This window comes from Bos indicus x Bos taurus, chromosome 16 (genome assembly GCF_003369695.1).
Source record: "Bos indicus x Bos taurus breed Angus x Brahman F1 hybrid chromosome 16, Bos_hybrid_MaternalHap_v2.0, whole genome shotgun sequence".
NCBI lineage: Eukaryota > Metazoa > Chordata > Mammalia > Artiodactyla > Bovidae > Bos > Bos indicus x Bos taurus.
Window position 1 is genome coordinate 36,176,616 of NC_040091.1, and position 25,965 is coordinate 36,202,580.

The window sequence follows — 25,965 nt, forward strand, 5'->3', positions numbered from 1 at the left end:
CATGCATTTTCATGGACAGGGAGTCAACAGATGACACTGCATACAGAATATATGCCATATCATCAAATAAAAATGTCAGTATCTGGTATGGACTGTAGGTAGAAGCCATCTAGAGTTTCTGAAGAGCAAAGGAATGAATGGATCAATTAAATAGCAATCTGTCCTTATTATCGTCAAAGGTGTCAAGGTCATAAAAGTCAAGGAAAATCTGAGAACTCTTCTAGAATGTAAGAAACTAAAGAGAAAACTAAATTCAACGCAAGATTCTGACCTGAACACTTTCCATTTATTATTTACTGGATCCATTTATTATTGAGTGGAAAACTCAGAGTTTGAAGATTCCATAGAAGTAATGTATCAATAATAATTTCCTAATGTAGATGCTTGTGATATGGTTATGATACATCATTTTGGAGAAAAGGAGGAGAGGAAACATATACCCATTTGAATGCAAAGTTCCAAAGAATAGCAAGGAAACATCAGAAAGCCTTCCTCAGTGATCAATGCAAAGAAATAGAGGAAAACAACAGAATGGGAAAGACTAGAAATCTTTTCAAGAAAAATAGAGATACCAGGGGAATATTTCATGCAAAGATGGGCTCAATAAAGGAGAGAAATGGTATGGACCTATAAGAAGCAGAAGATATTAAGAAGAGGTGGCAAGAATACACAGAAGAATTATACAAAAAAGATCTTCATGACCCAGATAACCACGATAGTGTGATCACTCACATAGAGCCAGACATCCTGGAATGTGAAGTCAAGTGGGTCTTAGGAAGCATCACTATGAACAAAGCTAGTGGAGGTAATGGAATTCCAGTTGAGTTATTTCAAACCCTAAAAGATGATGCTGTGAAAGGGCTGCACTTAATATGCCAGCAAATCTGGAAAACTCGGCAGTGGCCACAGGACTGGAAAAGGTCAGTTTTCATTCCAATCCCAAAGAAAGTGAAAATCAAAGTCACTCAGTCATGTCCGACTCTTTGTGACCCCATGGACTCTACAGTCCATAGAATTCTCTAGGCCGGAATACTGGAGTGGGTAGCCTTTCCCTTCTCCAGGGGATCTTCCCAACCCAGGGATTGAACCCACGTCTCCCACATTGCAGGCAGATTCTTTACCAGCTGAGCCACAAGGGAAGCCCAAAGAAAGGCATTGCCAAAGAATGTCCAAATTATTGCACAATGGCACTCATCTCACATGCTAGCAAAGTAATGCTCAAAATTATCCAAGCCAGGCTTCAACAGTATGTGAACCGTGAACTTACAGATGTTCAAGCTGGATTTAGAAAAGGCACAAGAACCAGAGATCAAATTGCCAACATATGCTGGATCATCGAAAAAGCAAGAGAGTTTCAGAAAAACATCTACTTTATTCATTACACCAAAGCCTTTGACTGTGTGGATCACAACAAACTGTGGAAAATTCTTTAAGAGATGGGAATACCAGACCACCTTACCTGCCTCCTGAGAAATCTGTACACAGGTCAAGAACCAACAGTTAGAACTGGACATGGAACAACAGACTGGTTCCAAATAGGGAAAGGAGTTCGTCAAGGCTGTATATTGTTACCCTGCTTATTTAACTTATATGCAGAGTATATCATGCGAAATGCTGGGCAGATGAAGCAGAAGTTGGAATCAAGACTGCTGGGAAAAATATCAATAACCTCAGATATGCAGATAAGGCCACCCTTATGGCAGAAAGCAAAGAAGAACTAAAGAGCCTCTTGATGAAAGTGAAAGAAGAGAGTGAAAAAGCTGGCTTAAAACTCAACATTCAGAAAACTAAGATCATGGCATTCAGTCCCATCACTTCATGGCAAATAGATGGGGAAACAACGGAAACAGTGAGAGACTTTATTTTGGGGGGCTCCAAAATCACTTCAGATGGTGACTACGGCCATGAAATTAAAAGATGCTTGATCCTTGGAAGAAAAGCTATGACCAAACTAGACAGCATATTAAAAAATAGAGACATTACTTTGCCAACAAAGGTCCATCTAATCAAAGCTATCGTTTTTCCAGTAGTCCTGTATGGATGTGAGTGTTGGACTCTAAAGAAAGCTGAGCACTGAAGAACTGATGCTTTTGAACTGTGGTGTTGGAGAAGGGACTCCAACAAGAGAGTCCCTTGGACTGCAAGGAGATCAAACCAGTCAATCCTAAAGGAAATCAGTCCTGACTATCATTGGAAGGACTGATGCTGAAGCTGAAACTCCAATACCTTGGCCACCTGATGTGAAGAGCTGACTCATTTGAAAAGACCCTGATCCTGGGAAAGATTGAGGGCAGGAGAAGGGGACAACAGAGGATGAGATGGTTGGATGGCATCATTGAGTAGATGGATGTGGGTTTGGGTGGACTCCAGGAGTTGGTGATGGACAGGGAAGCCTGGTGTCCTGCAGTCCATGCGGCAGCAAAGAGTTGGACATGACTGAACGACTGATCTGAACTGATATGGTTATGTAGGAAAATATTCCTTTATGTTAAAAAATACACACTAAAATATTCAGAAAAATGGGGAATTATATTGGCAACTTAATCCCAGACATTTATTTTTTAAAAACTTTGTATACTAAGCTTGAAATTACTTTTTAAAAAAATTAGAATCTTGAAAGTTGGGTCTTGACATCAGTACTCTAAAAACTGCCCAGGTGATCCTAACATACAACCAAGGCTAGAAACCACTACTGTAGAGTCTTCATTATCAACATTAAAGAAAAAAGGTTAGAGATTAGTACATTAACTATAATTTATTTAACCAAAGTCTTCCATCTTTTCTTTAAAAACTGACTAGAGTTTCGCTAGGCCAGACAAGACAGAATCTCTTCCCTACAAGTACCAAGTCTCACTGGGAATAATCTATAAGCAAAATAAGTGCTGAAATAATATAATTGCTATCATTTGTTCAATAAGTAACATGTGTTAGATACTATGCTATCTGATAGGTCCGATACTGCTATTATCTTCCTTTCATTGTACCTAGGAATCCTAGGCACAATGAATTGAATAATTTTCCCTAGACTCTAGGGCCTAGAGCACAGATCTATGTTGACTCTTGACCACACTAATGTATTAGAGGAAAGGAAAGTGCTATGAAAACACACAGACGGACCTTTACTGATTAAGCTTTAAGGAAGCTTAATCAGAGGATGAACATTGATGTATCTTTAGATATGTACTCTATTTTCAATTTAATTACCAAAAATACTTCTTTTTATTTTATTATTATTATTTGCCACACTACTTGCAGGACCTTAGTTCCCTGACCAGGGATTGAACCCAGGCCCTAGTAGTGAAAGAACCTAGTCCTAAACACTGGGCAACCAGAGAGTTCCCTCATATCACTTTCTAAAAAAATTTCTTTAAACTTTTAATTTTGTATTGGGGTATAGCCAATTAACAATACTGTGATAGTTTCAGGCGAATGGCAAAGGGACTGTGCCATACATAAACATGTATCCATTCTCCCCCAAGCTCCTCTCCCATCTGGGCTGTCACATAACAGTGAGCAGAGTTCCATGTACCACAAATACTTCTTAAATGAACTTCCCATTTAGGAGTTGTGCTGCTATCTCTCCCCTTTGGTGTGGTTCTAAGTAGAATTCTGGGACAAAGTATATGAAAAAATCCCATGGCTTTCAATACCCACTACCACATAGCTGTCATCAGCAATATGAGGGTATCAGTATTACTGTAGCCTTACCAGAAGTGGGCACTGATACTTTAAAACTTCTTTGCCACTAGTAGAAAACTACTATTTCTTTATTACAAGTTAAGCTAAACATTTTCCATTAATGTTTTCTTTAAAGCATAAGTTTAATATCTTTATAATTACTACCAATAGTCTCTGTGCATGGCACCAGCAAAATAACATCTTACAATGTCTCATACTAAAATGAGGCTGTCATTTTTCCCTATAACCACAAAACTGGCTGTGTCACAATAGCAGCATTCAATGACATCAGATTTTTACACTCTTGCTAAGATCCTTGACCTCTAAGACTTACTGTAAACTCAATGAGGACAGAAAAAAATGTCTTGTTTGATTTTGAAATCCTATTTCAACGTCAGAAAGTTCAAACGCACTCGATAATTCTTTGCTGTAAGAATAACTAAATAAGATAATGGATGGTGACAAAATATAAATTGACACCATATTTTCTGAGCTCCTCACACGTGACACAAATAAATTTAGCTCAGTAAACATCACATGAGAAAAAGGAGAAGTAGGTTGTTCCTTCTTTCCATATAACTAGGGCACCCGTGATTCCAGTGTGCCAATGACAGTTCTTATTTATACCTTTTGTTCTCACACCCTATCTGCTGAATTCTGGATTGGGCAACACATTTTCTGGTCATTCTACATCAAAAGGATATTCCTTTCATGAATAGTAGATCTAAGTGCAAAGGAAAGGTCCTGTCCAGGGAGCTTGTCTTTGTGTCACTTTGAATTTCACTTTAAAAACCTATAAGCAGATAATTCTCTGGGCCTCATGGGTTTTTTTTTCCCCCTTAAATAATATTTTACCACTTAAAGCTAAGTTACAATCTGCAAATAGTTAATTGCTAACTAACAGAATATCCCCTGATGGTATCAGCATTCTTTATTCCATTTTGTTGATAAGACAAGTGACAAATGGAAAGAAAAAGTGACTTATTCCAGGGCACATCAAGTATGAATTATCAGCAAGGTGAAAGGAGGCTATTGGAGCTCCAGTCTCTGGTTTTTGATTAATTCTCTGAACCACACAGCCATTAATCTGCAATTAGATCTCCTGTGTAGTTTGGTTTGAGATTTTAATCAGTAAATGGCTTTGTAAACTGTAGGCCGTAATAACCTATTTCAAATTGTATGAGCAAAATCACAAGCATACCTTGGATATTTTTTAATGGGCATAAAATTCATGGTTAATAATATTTCAGTTTCACTGAACAACAGTCTGAATTCAAGCCTAATTTATAGTTCCTAAATTATCAGAAGGCAAAAGGAATATTTATAAAATAGGTGAAGTATAGAATAAATAGTTAATACTTTGGGTAATTAAAAATAAAATTGTTACATTTTTACATTTCAGAAGTATGTATGTCTACATTTCATTCCACAGTGCAGTTTGGATAAGATTTTAGCAGATTAACATCCCAAATTATAACAGTCTTAATGGAGTTAGCAAAGTCATTCTTTATAGCAACTAAAATGAAAACTAATAGAAATAAATGTAATACACTATGTCTAAGACCCATATATAAAAGAGGCATATCATATATGCATTTGATGAACTATTATTATACTTCTGTCACATCCAGATTAATTTATAAACATATTAATTTATAAACATAAACATTAATTTATAAACATATAAGTCAGTCAAGGTCCTATTGGTATCTTGTGAGGATGGGGTAAGAAACTGGTAAACTCATGTAAAGTTCATTCAGAGGAATAAGTTTCAGAGAATAAACAAGAAAATGTTTTAAAAGTATGAATAAACTATAACAATAAAAAATAGTATTCTTCTGGCACAGACCAATGGAATAAAATGCAAGGTTAAGAAACAGGCACAGGTGCATAAAGTATTCAATAAATGAAAAATAACAATGAAAAACAGAAGGATTTAAAAAGCAATGTTGTGACAGCTGACTTGATCCATACCTCACATCATTCAGCAAATAAATTCCAGGTGAGATGCATATCTCAGTGTAAGAAAGCAAAAACAAAATGTTTGGGAAGGCTTTTCTACATATGACTTCAAAGATAAAAAGACTGATAGATTTGATATAAAACATAACACTTACTGAAATAAATATGTATTAAGGATAGCAATCAGTCTTCTGCCGTTCATGCTATAATCACTTAAATTCATCATTTGTCTTTTAATTCCATTTAGCTCCTTGACACAAAAAAAACCTTTTAAACTATAAGAAGTTAAAAATACCAATCTCTTCTTTAAGGTCTCTTTCCTTTAGCTGTAAAATGATTTTCTTAACCCCAAACCAGAACAATTTTCATTCATCTTCTTGTAATTTTTTTCATTGTTTCTTATGTTAATTAAACAAATGAGAAGTTAAAATACAGCTTTGTCCTCTATTATTTGTTTGATCTGAGGATGTTAATTAACTTCTCTGACATGATAATGTCAGCCTGTTAGAGTTACTGTTAAGATTAAAATACTTCCTATAAAACATTTATCATATTTATTACAGAACCTATTTCAAACAGCATCCTACAACTTGGTCTTAATGCTGCAGTCTGAAGTTATCAGATGGCCAAAGAGCATTGTAATCCAAGAGTACTAAAAGGTTCCTTTTACACTAGAACCACTGAGATTATTTATGAGCTTGAAATATAAATAGGATATTTACCCTTCTTCATCTTACCTCTAATAGACCATCTTCTGGCAGATCCGTACAGTGAACAGCATTCTGGATCTTAGTTTTACCAAAGATTGCTCGGAGGGTTCCAGGGCGTAAATGTCGGGCAATTTCCTGTTAAAAACACATTCACATATAGATTAAAGTCAGTCATGTAGTGTTAATTAAAAGGAAAAAAAACACCAGCTATATGAAACACCTGAATTATTCATTAATGAGATACATGTATATGTTACTGGTAATGATTTTTCCTAGAAACAACACGAATGCATGAAAACTGAGCAATGAACATTCTCAGTTGACTCACAAAACTTTCACCTGGTCCAATGTAACATCCACTGTAATCTATGTTGAAGGCAACAACAATTACATCTCTTCTTATCAGAAGATTACAGGAATCACATAAAATATGAACCCAGTTCATTATTGTGAGAGACTTGTATTTTATAAAGACAATAGAGATCCTAACGACTTAATTTAAAATGAAGTAGTCTGACAGCATTGATTTCAAAAGGTTTTTTTTAAAATGTAACAGTTGTATCAGTTTAGTGCTACCTCACACTTAGGGGAAAAAAGTTACAAATAACTCATACAATTGTGGGTAAAAGAAATGAGGTTAAAAAAACTGAAGACATGGGAATATCAGTGATATACTTAATAGTCTTTATTTTTCTAAGTTAAAGATTTTCTAAAATCCTATTTTAATTTTGAAATATATTGTACATGCAAAAAAGGCATTGACGCCACATGAATATTTAGAATAATTAAACAAATGCCTGTGTACACGCCATTGAGCAGAATTAAAATAATATTAAAATAACTTCCAAGGCCCCCTGTGCTGTCTCCATCCAGAGGTTACCATTATTACCCTGTTATTTTTTCAAGGCATTGTTTTTCATATTTGTCCATGTAAATATGTGTAGCTGTAACTCATTTTTGTTACCATATATATTCCAATGTATGACTGTTAAGCAGCTAAATTGTACCCGACTGTTTTACAACCCCATGGACTGTAGCCTGCCAGGCTCCTCTGTCCATGGGATTTTCCAGGCAAGAATACTGGAGTGGGTTGCCATTCCCTTCTCCAGGGAATCTTCCCAATCCAGCAACTAAACCCAAGTCTCCTGAATTTGCAGGTTGTTTCTTTACCTCTGAGCCACCAGGGAAGCCCCCAGTGTAGGACAGAACATAGTTTATCTATTTTCCTGATGACTGACATTCAGTTAATCTCTCTCTCTCCCACCTCTCTCTGTATCCTCCCACCTCTCTCTCTAGCTCACACATACACATACATGTATGCACACACAAACAATTCTGCTACAAGCCTTTTGGTACATGGTGCATATGTGCAGTTTTTCTGTAATCTTAGGGAATATACATACTCAGTTTCCCTAAGTACTGTCAAACTACTTTCTTAAATAGCTGAAACAATTTGCCCTCAATCATCATTGCATACAAGAGTTAAGGAGTTTTACTGCAAAGGGGAAAGAAATGGAGCAGTACTGGAGAGAGAGGTGGGATAAAGAGACGGTTTTTTTTTTTTTTTTGACAGAGAGAGACAGGATGTGACTTTCACAGTTGGAGAAATAATAGTATGGTTTTATGGTGATAGGAACAACCCAACAAAGGGGAAAACTGATGAAGCAGAAGGGAGAAGAAAGAGTTGTTGGAGAGATGGAAGCAAGCGACTAAGTAGAGAAGTTGGCCTTATCTAAGAGCATGAAGCATTCATCCTAAACATCAAGACAGTACACGGGCCCAGTTATAGCTGTGGGTTTATGTGGTAGCTGGAACTTACGGAAGTTCTTTCTCTACTTTTAAGTTTTACTGAGGTATAACTTACATATGATAACATGCATTGGTTTACAGTGTACTGCCCCATGAATTCTGTCAAATGTATATACTCAGCAACTCTCATCTTAAACAGAATATAGAACATTTCTAAAGTTCCTTCTAGATACTTTTTTTTGACTCATTTTGACTATTTTCAAGTGAAAAAAGTCAGCAAGATTGTCACCAACTGAGAGGAAGGATGGGGAGGAAGTTTTGGGGATCTGAGGAGAGAAAAGAAAGCATGAGATAACATTTTAAGAGGGGAGAAAAGTGAATGAACTAGAAAAATGGATGTGACTCAGGCACTAAGGGCCCTCTTGAGGTCAGTGATCACAAAAGACAGATTATTCAGAACAGCTGTGTGTTCTCCAGTCATGGACACAGGCAAAGGTGAGGCAGAAAGTTGAACTTAATGAAGGCTGGGGTTTTATCAAAACAACACGAGAGAGGGGTGAGGGAGGCTCAGGGTGTATGTAAGAAAATGATGATAATGATGGACAAAATTTTTTTAATTGAGGAAGAAAGTAAAGTGGGGGAGGACAAGGAAAAGGGTGAGACACAATGAAAAGGTAGATCAGTGCATCAGAGCTCCTAGTGGAATGGGATGATTTATGGAAAACTGTGTGTTAGAAGAAATGAGCTGGAAAGTTAAGAGACTGGATATTGGAAATTGGAATTACTGGGGGTGGGCAGAGATGGGGTTATAAAGATTTATAATGACAAATTTTAAGGTATAACCATGCTGAGGTCAGGTGGAAAGAAAGAAGGTTGAAAGAAAGGAGGACAACAGCTGGAGAGGCCAAGGTATGGAATGGACTGTGCTGTGCTGTGCTGTGCTGAGTCGCTCAGTCGTGTCTGACTCTTTGCCACCCCATGGACTGTAGCCCACCAGGCTCCTCTGTCCATGGGGATTCTCTAGGCAACAATACTGGAGTGGGCTGTCATGTCCTTCTCTAGGGGATCTTCCCAACCCAAGGATCAAACCCAGGTCTCCCGCATTACAGGTGGATTCTTTACTGTCTGTGTCACCAGGGAAGCCCTAAGGAATAGATTACCTGTATGAATATGCAAATCACCAAGAATTATGACAGGCGTAGGGTATGGTGCTGGGATGCTGAGCAGCGTTCACAGCTGTGATTTCATCACTTCAGCACATTTTAAAGGCATGCATTTAATTACTTAAGTCATAGTTTCAAGGTTTCTATCAAATGTCAGTTACAAATGTTATCAAGTTGAAGAAAAACATTTGATCAACTAGGAGATAAGGATGACTTTATATTTTATTTCATATTCAATTATTTTCATTCTGTTCCTCATAATTGTCTGGGAATAAAGTACCTGATATTAAACACCTACTCTACTTATGTGGTGGTAAGCTGCCGTTCTGTGAAATACAATGTACTTTGGAAAATTACGAAAGGTGAATGAAAGGTGAATACTTCTTTTCTTTTCCTTACTGTTTCAGATTAGGGGAAAAACTTGGAAGTGACTCACTCTGAAATATCACTTTCACGTAGGTGTCTGCTACGTGCACAGCACTTGAACTCTGGAGAGACTGGTGTGTTGGAGGGATGTTGTACTGTGGTCAGAGAGTGCAGTTTCTTTGGTCTTCTTTTGAAAGGTTTGTCAGATTTTCTTTGTGTCCTAATGCAGAGTCCATTTTAGTGACGGTCTCATGGATAGTGGGGGCTCCCCAGGTGGTGCAGTGGTAAAGAACCCATCTGCCAAAGCAGGAGACAAGGGTTCAGTCTCTGGGTTGGGAGGATCCCCTTGAGTAGGAAATGGCACCGCACTCCAGTATCCTTGCCTGGAGAATCCTATGGACAGAGGAGCCTGGTAGGCTACAGTCCACAGGGTCACAGAGAGACGCATGTACACACACATGAGTAGTGGAAAAGAATATTGTCATAGGTTGCATTCTCTGAGATACCAACTCTGAGGTGGACATTTGCATGCAGGAAGTTTATTGGGGAGTAGCCTTAGGATCTATACTTGTGGGGAAGTGAGGAAAACAAGACTGGGCAGAGGGAGAAGTTGAAGTTCAATGCAGTAACAGCAGTTGCCCCAGGTAATCCTACAAGGAGCTCTGGAGCTTCAGAGTTGTCCTCAACTGACACAAACGGGTCAGACTTTTATTTCTCCAAACTGACAAGTCACTGGACAGAGGCCACTCCAAGGAAGGGGGCATGTCTTTGGACAGATGGCTTTTCTTCAGCAGACAGCAGTCTCTGGAGAGGGACTTACTGTATTACTGTCAGCTGCTAACACTCCCAGCAGCTGGGGACTGTGCATTTCAGTCCTGAAGGGCAGATGGGGATCTGAGCAGCCCTCCATGGCATCTACTAATTACAAACATACAAACATACACCCACACAGACAGGCACACATGCACATGTATATATAATGCATGTGTATATACAGCATGTATGACAAAACACATGTGGACTATTGAAATCTGATTACCATTCCTTTTAGGTAATTTTTTTCTCTTTTCTGGAAGGTTTTGAATTATCTCTTTATCTAGGCATTGGCCATTTACTGGTCATTCTCCTCCATACTCAATAGTCCAATCTAATTTGAAGACACATATTTTCAGTTTATTATTTCTTTTATTGTTTTCTCTCCTCCATTTTATTTCTTCCTTTTTTTTAACCAGCCATTTCCATGTAACAGATATTGAAACTGATGATTCTATCTTGCCTCTATCTTTTTAAATTCTCCATCTAATTGTCTATTTGTGTTATATTCTGGGAGAATTCCTCCATTTGACCTGTCAGCTCAATAATCTGCTTTTAAACTGGGTCCACTGCAGAATTCTACTCATTTTCTAAGTATTTTTAACATTTCAAAAATTATATTTTAAGTTTTCTGTATCTGTAATGATTTTTATGGATCCAATATTCTTTTTCTGGGGATGACAACTACATTAAAGACTCTTGTTAGCTCCAGTAGTTTGCTTGCCTTAGGTGTTGATTACGTTTGTTGTATTTGGTGTCTTCTTTATGATATGAATTAACTGCAAATGGGTGGAACTCCTGACTCTTTATCTTTGGAATTCTCTATTTACCTGTCACAGAGGGCAGGGACATACCAACATATTATAAGGTATGCTCATTGCTTTTCTTAAGGAGGCAGGGTTTCTCATTTTTCCCGGGTGTCACTAGCTACCTACCCACCACATTACCTCTAGCTGCTGCTGCTAAGCTGCTAAGTCGCTTCAGTCGTGTCCGACTCTGTGCGACCCCATAGACGGCAGCCCACCAGGCCCTGCTGTCCCTGGGATTCTCCAGGCAAGAACACTGGAGTGGGTTGCCATTTCCTCCTCCAATGCCTTCTACCTCTAGCTAAAGCCCCATATTCATGGCCTTGGGCTGTGGCTAAAAGCATCAGCTGTCTTCCACTCAGCATAAGCAAGCAAAGGGGAAATGGCTGGTGGACTCTGCTGCTCTTCATGCAGCCTCCTCACCCATCACCCTACTAATGAATGGCTCAAGGCCCCTCCTGGGCATCGTGTCCACATCATCTGATATACAGTCAGATGCCCTGCCCCTTCTGAGTAGGCCTCTCCTGCGTGCTTTAGAGTAGGCTTCTCCTTAACAGTCCAATCCTACCCGCTTTTGTCTTTCGAAGTTGATGGCCTGCTAAAGTTAAGCACTCTCTTGTTTTCCAGCTTGGCTGGAGATTTCCTCTTTTAAATAAAACAAGGTAAAATACATCTCCCATAGTTTCTGAGGATTGGAAAGGGAGGGAAAGATGGGTATATATTTGTTATCTGCCACACTGATGAAAAACTCATCTTACTGACATTTCCATTTCTCCAAACCTAGTAAGTTACCTTTAATTCACACTAGCTACTATCATTTTATGTGTAAAACACAGACATTAGTATGCTACTCACTTGCTATGACCTAATGTCTCAGCTTGTTAGTGTGTCATTCATATTCCTCCACATTCTGCCTAAATCTATCCTTTAGGCCTCACACACACCTTCCCTGAAACCTAAAATCCCAACAACATAATTTCCTCTATAAAACTAACTTGAATTCCTCCCAGAGTAATCTTTCCATTCCCACTGCTCGTACAGGAATCTATGTTCCTACTGTATATCCCTGACTTGCGATCATAGTTTTTCTGTGTGCCTATTTCAGTAAGTTTCCATTAGACTCCCCTTTGACACAACATAAGACTTGCTTAGTATTCTAGGCCTTATTTATGAAAGGTGGAATTTGAACATTAGTCACACAGTTGTGTCGGACTCTGTGATCACACGGACTGTAACTTGCCTGGCTCCTCTGTCCATAGAATTCTCCAGGCAAGCCTACTGGAGTGGGTTGCCATTTCCTTCTCCAGAGGATCTTCCTGACCCAGGGATCAAACTGGGGTCTCCTGCATTGCAGGCAGATTCTTCAACAACTGAGCCACTAGGGATGAACACACAGCAAGTGTTTGCTAAATATTTCTGACTGACATAAAATGCCAGCACTGCTATTCAAAAAGCCAGTAAGCAGCAGAATGAAGGATAAGGACTGTGGAGAAAGGCTCTCTGGATTTGAAATTTGCTTCTGTCACTTACGAGTGGTGTGGCCATGCCATGTGGCTTAACCTTTCTGCCTATTGTAATGTTCTCCTTTGTAAAATATCGATTAAAAACAGGACGTAACTACAATGTTATTGTGATAATTAGAGTAAGTAGAAGTATTTTAGAGCAGTTAACGGAGAAGGCAATGGCACCCCACTCCAGTAGTCTTGCCTGGAAAATCCCATGGACGGAGGAGCCTGGTAGGCTGCAGTCCATGGGGTCACTAGGAGTCGGACACGACTGAGCGACTTCACTTTCATGCATTGGAGAAGGAAATGGCAACCCACTCCAGTGTTCTTGCCTGGAGAATCCCAGGGACGGGGGAGCCTGGTGGGCTGCCGTCTATGGGGTCGCACAGAGTCGGACACGACTGAAGTGACTTAGCAGCAGAGCAGTTAAAGACTCTGCCTGCAGTGTGGGAGACTCTGTTTGATCCCTCGGTTGGGACAATCCCCAAGGGAAGGGAATGGCAACCCACTCCAGTATTCTTGCCTGGAGAATCCCATGGATGGAGGAGCCTGGTAGGTTACAGTCCATGCGGTTCATATCTGTTGTTCAAATTTAGACTTTCATTTTGGATCAGTTTTTTTTTTTTAAAGGTAATACATTTATGTTAGATTTGACCATTGTAAAATATCAAATATGCCCTATTAAGAGTAAAAAATATTGAAATGTTTAAAGTGAAAGCCTAGAAAACTCCTCCATTGATCATTTCCCCCCTAATTTCCTGAGAGACATTCCCTAATCATTCCCAATAGATCCATGTTCCTCACGCTCCTGTATTGTATGGTGAAAACCCTCCTACCATGCAGTTCCACTCCCATAATGAAGCAGAGAGGAGTACCAGGTAAATAAAAGCAACAGAAGTATCAACATGCAATTTATATTTAACAGGTAAATTTTAAGTTATCACAATATTATAAGTGAGGGATTATGCTGAGAAAGTAAGACTCTTTAAAGAGGACTGTTTATTTGCACTTAGAAGTCTTTCAAACTGTACTGAATTTCTGGCATATTCATCCCCCACCACAACCTTGCCTTCTCAGCTCCATCAAGTCAAATGCTTGAACAGCTCATTTTAAGTACTAAAAATTCTATTCAGGTAACCCTGTGAGTGGGAGGAAGAAATATGGTTTAAAGAATGACCTTTAAATCAAAGACATGGGGGAAAAAATGTACTAAGTAGAATGGTAATACAATACTGAAAACAAAGAAGAGGAGGTTTACATAATTATTCTATTACTGCGTGGATTATAAAGAATATTATTGTCTATTCAATAATAGGTCTATCAGACTGACAAAGTATGTGTGGACAAAGAAAACAAACTGCTTCCCTAGAAAGCTAATCTATTTCAGTTCTCCCTGATACAGAAGAGATACACAAGAATGAAAATCACCTTCCACTTAAAAAATGAATTAAATCTGGAAGAGATTTGTAAAATTCACTGATTATGGAAGTTTTAAGAACAACAACTTTGTGACCAACTCTAGAATACAGTTTGGAGAAGGAAATTGCAACCCACTTCATATTCTTGCCTAGAGAATCTTGTGGACAGCGGAGCCTGGTGGGCTGCCATTTATGGGGTTGCACAGAGTCAGACATGACTGAAGCGACTTAGCAGCAGCAGCAGCAGCTAGAATACAGTCATAAAATGAGTGACATATGGTGCATAATCACAGCTAGTCATTAGCCTAATTAGGGGAAAATTTTAAGTAAAAGGAAAAAAATTCTTGGCTTAATCTCTTGGATAACCTTAATCTATAGGTTATCCTTAATCTATAGGATAACCATGTTAGTAGTGCTATAGAGAAGAGGATAAATCTTAACAGAGGAACTAGCATGGCTCCAATCTTAGCAATCCTAAAAGAGTTGTGAAACAAAAGAAATGTTACAACCACTGCCATCATTTATAGACAACAAGGGTAACAGAATTTAATATCAAAGGCCAATGAAACAACCACTATAATTAAAACAGCAAACACTCAAGTTTCTAGCCATTACTGGTGCTCTTCGGCAGAGTCCTATAATATTAAAAAGTACATGCTAAGCCCTCTTCTTGACTCCTCTGATACTCCAAATATATCTTACCAAACCTTAACCACCAAACATTTTTCCCATTTCCATGCAACTTTGTATTAACTAATGCAGTTACAGTTTCACATTCCTGGGAGATGACCAATACCAGGCTAATTCACAACTGAACAAGTTATTGAAACACCAAAAGGAATCAGAAATAGGAAAGGAAATCAGAGAAGAGATCCAAAAGCTACTTTCTATAAGTCTAAGGATCCTTCTAGAAAAAATAATTGCAAAACTAAACACATCTACTTATATATTAGTCTCATTGAATGAGCCATTGGAGAATTTACAGTAAATACTCTCATTAGCTCTAGAGACCACATGAATTATTTATATAAGAGGAATCATTACCTCTGACAAGCTTCACAGCTCCCTTTTAATTAAATAGAAATTAGCTATAATGTAAATTTATAGAACCTGAAGAGGGTCATCATTAAGTGTAATTTCAGGTGAACCATTTAGACAATTCAATCCTATCTTCTCCACCAGGCTCCAACAGACCACAGGTCACAGTAGTCACTGCCTCCAACTGAGCTTTTGCTACTGCAGTCAATAGTAGGCACTGGCTGACATAAGGTCTCATTTGACACAGGTATTTTTTTATATGTAAAATGATTTGGTTCTCCTGGTTCTCCTTTTTTAAAATTTTTGGACAAATCTTTTTGTTTGCTTTTATGTGACTTGCTTTGTATTTCAGCAAAACGCACAAGGACTTGTTTGTACATAAAGTCTGAGAACATAAACATTAATATAGAGGAAACAAACTCCTTTTCAGTAAATATTTTTCTATTTCTTTTCTGTTTTTCCCAAAAATTACATTATAGGAGATTTAACCTTTGAAGTACAGGCTTTACCTGGCAAACACTATGGATCTGATTCCAGACCACTGCAACAAAGTGAGTACTGCAATAAAGTGAGTCACACAAGTTTTTTGGTTTCCCGGTGCATATGTTATGTTTGCAATACACTTTAGTCTATTAGGTGTGCAATAGCATTATATCTTGGAGAAGGCAATGGCACCCCACTCCAGTACTCTCGCCTGGAAAATCCCATGGACGGAGGAGCCTGGTGGACTGCAGTCCATGGGGTCGCACAGAGTCAGACATGACCAAGTGACTTCACTTTGACTTTTCCTTTCATACATTGGAGAAGGAAATGGCAGCCCACTCCAGTGTTCTTGCCTGGAGAATCCCAGGGACGGGAGAGCCTGGTGGGCTGCCGTCTATAGGGTCGCACAGAGTCGGACACGACTGAAGCGACTTAGCAGCAGCAGCAGCATTATATCTTAAAAAATGAACATACCTTAATTAAAAAATAACCTATTGCTAAAAAATGCTTGGCTTTCCCAGGTAGCACTAGTGGTAAAGAAGCCACCTGCCAGTGCAGGAGACGTGAGACACGGGTCTTATCCCTGGACTGGGAAGTTACCCTGGAGGAGGGCATGGCAACCCACTCTGGTATTCTTGTCTGAAGAATCCGCATGGACAGAGGAGCCTGGAGGGCTACAGTCCATAGGGTCACAAAGAATTGGACACAACAGAACCAACTTAGTTATTATTAGTTAAAAAATGCTAACCACCATCTGAGCCTTCAGTAATAGCAGCATCGAAGATCACTGGTCACAGATCACTACGACAAATATAAACAATAATGAAAAAGTACAAAATATTGTGAGATCTGCCAAAATATGACTCAGACATGAAGTGAGCGAGCACTATTGGAAAAATAGTGTTGACAGACTTGCTTGTGGCAGGGTTGCTACAAACCTTCCATTTGTTAAAAACAAACACACAAACAAAAGACCCCATGGTATTAGTGAAGCCTGATCAAGTGGAACAATAAAACAAAGTAAGCCTGTATAGACACATCACTACCGAGACACTTGAGGGGCATTCTCAATCTCTCCCCCATGGAAAAAAAGTGTTGTGCACAGTCTACTACACCCTGATAAAATAACTGCTGCTCAAACTTCTTTCCTAAAGAGACCTGCAGCTCAATAAAGTAATGGAGCTATATAAATAAAGTAATGAAGGAATAAAGTAATGAAATAGCTAAGACCCATTCTGGCATCTCTGACAACTGAGTCACTGCCACATTCTGCCATTACAAATGCTGAAATGTGGCCCTTAGCAGTCTACTTTCTATCTTCACTCTGCCACCATATTCTCATTGATTTCTAGACTATTGATTTCTTCCTGGTTCATCCACTGCTCTTGATAAATATATTCGCCACAAAATAGTCAGAGTGGGCTCTATAAAACATAAGTCAAGTTATACCATTTTCCTGCCTCACATCCTCTGATGCTTTTCTTAAGAGAACAATCCACAAATTTGAACATAAGCTGTACAGTCCTGCATGATCGAATATCTGCTTACCTCTCTACCCTCACCTGAAATAGTCTCGTCACATCAACCTCTTCCAATTTTTCAAAGCCACCAAGCTCTTCCCTACTTCAAGCATGAAAACACATACTGTTCCCTTTGCATATTCTGGCTCATAAATTCTTCTCCCTTTTCTTATGTTCTTTACAAATAGTTCAGAAAAAGCAATGTAAATCAGCCGTGGTGGATTCTACAGAGTGGCTCTTTCAACTCCTCATTCTATCCCCCTTCTAGGTGAAAGTCAGAAATGTAAAAACTACCTTCATGGTGCAAGTTATGTCATGCTAGTGAGATCTAGAAGGCAAAACTGAGCAGAGCCCATCTTCCACTGATAATGTCACTGGCAGACAAAGCCGGTGGTGGAAGAAATGCATGTTTGGAGGCATTTGTGGTGGCCAGACTCACTGTCTGAGTGACCAGATTCCTAGAAATGAGAGTCAGTGATGGTGGCAGCAGTGGAGGCAGCAGCAGCAGCCACTTCTGCTTCTAGATGCAGGAATGCCCTTACACTCAACAACTCCAATGGCAGCTCCTGATATCAGGTTATGCAGCCCTTCTAATGCTTGTTAATGTCTACTTTTTCCCTGTATCAAATCCCTTTTTAAAGAATACCTTGGCTGGTCTGTTTCCTGCTCTGAACTTTCAATGATACTTTGATGTTCCACCTCTCTTCCTCATCTCTACACAAAAGGACAATCTCTGCTGCTACTTAGTAAGTAGGGCTTCCCAGGTGGCTCAGTGGTAAAGAGTCACCTGGCAATTCAGGAGACACAGGTTCAATCCCTGGGTCAGGAAGATCTCCTGGAGAAGGAAATGGCAACCCTCTCCAGTATTCTTGTCTGAGAAACCCCATGGACAGAGGAGTCTGGTGGGCTACAGTCCATGGGGGTGCAAAAGTCCAACAAGACTTAGCGACCAAACCACTTAGTAAGTACATTCTTGCCATCTGGCTTTCACCACCACTCTCTTGAAATTACTCTCTCAAAAGTCACCTGAAATAATCAGTATTCTTGCTGAAATCTCTTATATAGCAGCACAGTGAGAAAAGTGCTAGTATGGGTACAGTTGAGTTTATAAAGTAGGACAGAGAGTTTATTCAAGGCTTAGGTTCAGCAATGCTGCTGCTGCTGCTGCTGCTAAGTCATATCAGTCGTGTCCGACTCTGTGTGATCTCATAGACGGCAGCCCACCAGGCTCCCCCATCCCTGGGATTCTCCAGGCAAGAACACTGGAGTGGGTTGTCAATTCCTTCTCCAATGCATGAAAGTGAAAAATGAAAGTGAAGTCGCTCAGTCGTGTCCGACTCTTAGCGACCCCATGGACTGCAGCCCACCAGGCTCCTCCGTCCATGGGATTTTCCAGGCAAGAGTACTGGAGTGGGTTGCCAGTGCCTTCTCCACCAGCGCTAGGTTGAATTAAATGAGATAATGCCCATAAAATGTCTAATACTGTCTGACCAAATTGTAGGCACACAGAAGTAGATAAACTCATCTTCATATTAAAGTTATAACTAACCATGCAGCACTCACATAGTCTTTTCATTTTAAAAAGCAGGTAGTATTTTATATGAATCTCACAACCTCCTACTGTATTGACAATGCAAATAGTTTTCACCTTTTGTAGATATGGATAATTTGGTTTAATGGACCATCTTAGACTTTCCATCCAGCACTAAAGAAAGAGTGTATTCAAAGATCCAACCACTTTGGGAAAACTCTTATCAAAATTTTAATTTCCTAACTGCCCCAGGTCCACTATAATTCCCTTTAAAGTCACTTTGAGCAGCTAAGATTCCATACTGAGGTTAGCACTTAAAAATCATCTAAATGCCTCCCGCAGTTACCAAAAGCAGCACAGTCTAATAGATATAATAGCATGAGCCACATTAAAAAGTAAAACAAGAGAAGTTAATTTTAATAATAAAGAAAGCTGAGAGCTGAATAATTGATGCTTTTGAACTGTAGTGTTGGAGAAGACCCTTGAGAGTCCCTTGGACTGCAAGGAGATCCAACCAGTCCATCCTAAAGGAAATCAGTCCTGAATATTCATTGGAAGGACTGATGCTGAAGCTGAAACTCCAATACTTTGGGCACCTGATGCGAAGAACTGACTTATTGGAAAAGACCCTGATGCTGGGAAAGATTAAAGGCGGGAGGAGAAGGGGACGATAGAGGATGAGATGGTTGGATGGCATCACCGACTCCATGGACATGAGTTTGAGTAAACTCTGGGAGTTAGTGATAGACAGGGAGGCCTGGTGTGCTGCAGTCCATGGGCTTGAAAAGAGTTGGACATGAATGAGTGACTGAACTGAACTGAATACAATTTATTTAACCCTATATATCTAAAATATAATTCCAGTGAATAATTAATATAAAAATTATGAATGAGCTATTTTACATTATTATTTCATACTAAATATTCAAAGTCCTTGGTGTACCTCATATGTACAACACATCTCAATTTGAACCAGTCATCCTTTAAGTGCTTGAGTGCTACAAGGGCACAGTGGCCACCATGTGGATAACGTAGACCTAGAGACTGGTAGCTCTCTTCTTTCACCCAGTGTACTTCTTGGCAACATTCTACTTAAAAGCTGAGCCCAAAATGCTAATATCTATAGTATCAAGGAGACTTTCAGTTGAGTTCAGTTCAGTCACTCAGTCGTGGCCGACTCTTTTCGACCCCATGAATCGCAGCATGCCAGGCCTCCCTGTCCATCATCAACTCCCGGAGTTCACTCAGACTCACACCCATCGAGTCAGTGATGCCATCCAGCCATCTCATCCTCTGTCGTCCCCTTCTCCTCCTGCCCCCAATCCCTCCCAGCATCAGAGTCTATTCCAATGAGTCCACTCTTCACATGAGGTGGCCAAAGTACTGGAGTTTCAGCTTTAGCATCAATCCTTCCAAAGAAATCCCAGGGCTGAAATCCTTCAGAATGGACTGGTTGGATCTCCTTTCAGTCCAAGGGACTCTCAAGAGTCTTCTCCAACACCACAGTTCAAAAGCATCAATGCTTCGGCGCTCAGCCTTCTTCACAGTCCAACTCTCACATCCATACATGACCACAGGAAAAACCATAGCCTTGACTAGACAGACCTTTGTTGGCAAAGTAATGTCTCTGCTTTTGAATATGCTATCTAGGTTGGTCATAACTTTTCTTCCCAGGAGTAAGCATCTTTTAATTTCATGGCTGCAGTCACCATCTGCAGTGATTTTGGAGCCCAAAAAAATAAAATCTGACACTGTTTCCACTGTTTCCCCATCTATTTCCCAAGAAGTGATGGGACCAGATGCCACTGGACCAAAACCTCTAGGGCAATCTAGCCATGCTTCTCATATTTCCATCCTAGGCTATAATCTTATCTTATCTCATCTTATCTATTTATCTATCTATCATGTTTGTTGCCCACTTTTCTTCTACAAGTGACATTACAAATGTACACCATTATCCTCATGCCCCTATCCTTAGCTACATCTGTTCTCTCAGCAGACAACTTTGTTTCCTGCTTCACAGAGAAAATTGAGACTATCCAGAATCATCTCCTTAAATTTCCTCTACCCAGTTACTTATATTTGTATACTCTCCTTTATTATTTACTGTAAAAGGAAGAAGAAGTATGTCTTTTCCTTTTACTAATTAACCCTCCCATCTCTTGGCCACTCTAAGTTAGGAAATTTGTTTCATTATAATTCTATTTCTCTTGTATTTAATATTTTCAATATTTCTCTTTCCTGCATCCTACAGAAAAGCTCAAGTCTCTCCCATCACACACACACAAATACACAACTTTAATTACTCTCCCATCTCTTCCCTTCCTTTTTAATAAGTCTTAATAATTTCTGGAAGAAAAGCTATGACCAAATTAGACATCATATTAAAAAGCAGACACATTACTTTGCCAACAAAAGTCCATCTAGTCCAAGCTATGATTTTTCCAGTACTCATGTATGGATGTGCGAGTCAGACTATAAAGAAAGCTGAGTACCGAAGAAATGATGCTTTAGAACTGTGGTGTTGGAGAAGACTCTTGAGAGTCCCTTTGACTGCATGGAGATCCAACCAGTCCACCCTAAAGGAAATCAGTCCTGAATATTCATTGGAAGGACTGATGCTGAAGCTGAAACTCCAATACTTTGGGCACCTGATGCGAAGACCTGACTCAGCTGAAAAGACCCTTATGCTGGGAAAGATTGAGGGCAGGAGGAGAAGCGGACAACAGAGGATGAGATGGTTGGATGGCATCACTGACTCAATGCACATGAGTTTGGGCAAGCTCTAGAAGTTGGTGATGGACAGGGAAGCCTGGCATGCTGCAGTCCACTGGGTTGCAAAGAGTCGGACACGACTGAGCAACTAAACTGAACTGAATAATCTCTATTCCCTTTATACTCTTTGCTTTGGCAAAGGACACCAATTATTTTCTAATTGGTCACAGAATCTCTCCATATGTGACTTCTCTCCATTCCCTTATTCCTGAAGCTCTCCCTTCACTTAGTCCATGTGGCAGCCAGTCCAGGTTCTCCTTATGACTCCTCAGCCCTCTTTGTTTACACATTCCTCCTGTCCAGAGTTCCTCTTTGTTCTCTTATCTGTTGGCTCTCCCTGGGCGATCTCATTCATTACTAATCATGTCTCTTCAGAGGACTCTTTAATCCCTAAATTTAGCCCAGTCCTCTTTTCTAAATTCCAAACTGGAATATACAACTGCCTAACCAACATCACTTGGTTATCCCACAGGACTCATGTTCAATTTGTCCAAAGCTAATCTCAGTATCTCCTCCCATCCCAAATCCTCCTCCTCCTCAATTCCCTCTCTTCATGAACAGCACTACCACTCAACCAAGGTTCTAGAACAAAACTTGGGAGTCATCCTCAGACTCTTCTCTCTGTTCCTCTTGGGTCCCATATCCAACCCAGTCAATGACACAGATTCATTTCTTTAACAAAGCATCCTTTCCTTAACGTTTGCAGTTAACCCCAATTGTCATAGTTCACCCTCTCATCTTGTTTAGAACACTGGGTCTCCTAATAAGCCAGCGTGCCTCTACCATCAAAAATGTATTCCATTTATTTGTTCACACATCTGTTTTACTTTTGTAATCTGTAAACTCTGTAAGGACAAGGACTATGACCTTTCTATATCCAACACATAGGAAATGTTCATAAAAGAATCATTAAGTAACAGTCATTATAATTTAATGTAAGAGAGAATATATAAATGAAATGACTAACATGACCAAATTTATACACTTCATTAACCTGGTTAATGACAGACAGTGAAACTATGCCTCTAGGTTATCAGTATTCCAGCCCACTTTGGCTAAATTACCCTCTTCAGAAGTGCCTGTTTTAAGGAACACTGAAGCAAATCCTTTTGGAATCCAAGTAATCATCACTTAATTTATCTATTTTGTGAACCGACAGTTTTGTATATCAGATTTTCTCAAACTAGGGCACACGTGTCTGAGAATGGAGTCCAAAAACTCTAAGTACTGATCCCCAAAGCTCTCAAAATACTTGCTCTGTGACTTTGATTGAAGAGAATATCCCCGTTTTATCACAGATATGAGACATCTTGCAGTGGATCCAAATGAGATGGGAGCAATCCACCAAAGGAGCATTGCATTTATAAGTGCAAGATCATAAGTGACTTCTCCAGTGGGGATATAAAGACATGCCTAATTCCCTGAAGAAATACTGAATCTTAGGGTGAATATACACAGTGTAGAAAAGACCAATTCACTCTAAACATTAGAGTTCTTACTACAGTAGATGATCTTTCATCTTATTTGCTTAAATTCTCTTACCTATTTTTAAAATATATACTCCTCTATTGCTCTATAATGCAATAATTCACATTTTAAAATATGATCTTGAGGCAAGATTCTCATTTAAAACAGAAAGAATAAACTCTGTTTACCACAATTGCAAAATCAACATTATTATTTTTTGGTTATATTTTTAAAAACCACTAATTTGTATACAGAATATACTGAATTATTGTATTAATGGGAATATTTCCTAAATAAGAATACCCTTTTACCTAAATAATTCAGATTTAAATTCTTGCCCTCTAAGGTATCTTGTTTTCCCTCCCCAAGGCTTTTATTATTAAAAAATACTTTTTTTTTTCTCATCTTCAGTCTTTAACTATAATTGCTTTTTAAAAAATAAATTTTTTTCTTTAGGCATTACATTCTAAAAGGTAATTTTATCCTCCCCCCAAATTCATTTTCTCTTCCTAGGATTTTTGTAAACATTACCTTGAAATACATAATTTACTTCTCTCTTTTTTAAATTTCCTCATTCTCTTCTCTTTTCTCTGCCAAAGCAATGTTCAGAATGTATTATAGAAATTTTATTTTCTCTTATACTGCTGGAATAAAGCAATCTTTTTTTTAACCTTGAACTTTAGTCTATGTAGTTAAGTATTTTAGAAAACCACAGAAAAAAATAATTTCTATCATTGTATAGTAATTGGAATAAATGTTAGTAATCTTCAACCTTGATCTTCTGCTGGCACCTCAAACACACATCCCAAAATAATTATCTTCCACTATTTCTCCAACCCCCACACCCTGCCTGATGCCAATGCACTTTCTCTTTGGTTTCTAGTGGCATCACTATTTTCCCAAAAGTTCATGCTAGATAATTCAGATCTATTTCTAACAATTTCATGTTATCCACAACCATTGGTCACTACCTAATTTGTTAATCTCATTTGTTAACCTGTCCCTTTATTTATTCAACAATTATTTATACCTGTAATATGTGAAGTACTGGAGCTAAAGTATGGAAATAGAGACGTCAAGGCTGTATATTGTCACCCTGCTTATTTAACTTATATGCAGAGTACATCATGAGAAACGCTGGGCTGGATGAAGCACAAGCTGGAATCAAGATTGCCGGGAGAAATATCAATAACCTCAGATATGCAGATGACACCACCCGTACGATAGAAAGAGAAGAAGACCTAAAGAGCCTCTTGAAGAAAGTGAAAGAGGAGAGTGAAAAAGTTGGCTTAAAACTCAACATTCAGAAAATTAAGATCATGGCATCTAGTCCCATCACTTCATGGCAAATAGATGGGGAAACAATGGAAATAGTGACAGATTTTATTTTGGGGGGACTCCAAAACCACTGCAGATGGTGACTGCAGACATGAAATTAAAAGACACTTGCTCCTGGGAAGAGACGTTATGACCAACCGAGATAGCATATTAAAAAGCAGAGACATTACTTTGCCAACAAAGGTCCGTCTAGTCAAGGCTATGGTTTTTCCTGTGGTCATGTATGGATGTGAGAGTTGGACTGTGAAGAAGGCTGAGCGCTGAAGAATTGATGCTTTTGAACTATGGTGTTGGAGAAGACTCTTGAGAGTCCCTTGGACTGCAAGGAGATCCAACCAGTCCATTCTTAAGGATATCAGCCCTGGGTGTTCTTTGGAGGGAATGATGCTAAAGCTGAAGCTCCAGTACTTTGGCCACCTCATGTGAAGACTTGACTCATTGGAAAAGACTCTGATGCTGGGAGGGATTGGGGGCAAGAAGAGAAGGGGACGACAGAGGATGAGATGGCTGGATGGCATCACTGACTCAATGGACGTGAGTCTCAGTGAACTCCGGGAGTTGGTGATGGACAGGGAGGCCTGGCATGCTGTGATTCATGGGGTCGCAAAGAGTCGGACTCGACTGAGCAACTGATTTGATCTGATCCGAATATATTTCTTACCTATTTCAAAGTTTTTATTGATGCCACATCCTATTTGGTGAGTGAATTCATTCAAATATCTAAAGGAGCATTTTATAACAAGTTCTCTTTGAGGAGTATATTAGAATAAAACAAGATTCAAGGACAAATGTTTGATGGGTACTTTATTGAGAGTTTTTGTTTTGTTTTGTTTGAATGTGTATGTTTTTATCTCAGGCAAGGATAAGTATTTCATCACACCTGTTTTAAAAAAAAATATTTCATACTAACACTATATAGACATGCTTCATACTATAGGGTTTTGGTAACTTGATTCTTCCAATAATTGCCATGCAACACACAACTGGAACTGGAAATGAATCCAGGCCCTGCCTGTGGATACGGTCCGAGCCTGCCTCATTATGGCTTTCCCTCCATTCAAGTGAATGTCCATGTTATTCTCCTTAATCTCCGCAAGTAGTGCACCTGGCTTGGCTAAGAGGAAAAGCACACCCTCTCTGTACTTGCCCGGGGACACAGAATAACCACATTCCAGAGATTTTCCAGGGACTTTAACCTTGATCTTTGTGCCACTCAATATTACCAAATATTGATTTAATAAAGAAAATGTATAGAGATTGCTTCAAGGAAATTCCTTTTAAAGCTCTGTCTCTGCACTGCACTACCTCTTGTTTAGGACTAGAGATCATGCTGATTTCTCATACAATTGTTGCCCACTGGTTGATACCACCAGCTTCTTAATAAGAATAGCCTATGAAACCTGCTGCCATTGAAGACATTGAGTGCTAGATCACATAGGGCCTTCTTCCAGGATCCATGAAAGAATTTCTTCTTAGGCATCAGGAAAAGTTAGGATTTTGAGAAAACAAGTTTGTTTATGCCATGGACACTGCTAGTCATACAGCTTGATAGTGCAGAAGTCTAAAACAGCACGTACATTGTGGCCTTTGTGTAAAAGTACAGGATTTCACGGTGTGCGTTCTACCACGCGTGAGAAAATGGC

General features: G+C 39.2%; 1 protein-coding gene across 3 annotated transcripts in view; it reads right to left on the reverse strand.

Moving 5' to 3' along the window:
* The window catches only part of NME7 (NME/NM23 family member 7), a 247,828-nt gene that overhangs the window by 53,584 nt on the left and 168,279 nt on the right, over positions 1-25,965 (reverse strand). For 2 of the 3 annotated variants that reach the window (XM_027564742.1, XM_027564739.1), the window contains 2 exons: positions 6,378-6,485; positions 5,777-5,890 (listed from right to left, as the gene is read on the reverse strand). In XM_027564742.1, the coding sequence (XP_027420543.1) occupies positions 5,792-5,890; positions 6,378-6,485 (207 nt within the window). In that variant the 3' untranslated portion in view covers positions 5,777-5,791. Of the gene's footprint in view, positions 1-5,776; positions 5,891-6,377; positions 6,486-25,965 lie in introns of those variants that run through there. The other variant, XM_027564741.1, reaches the window with a different exon arrangement.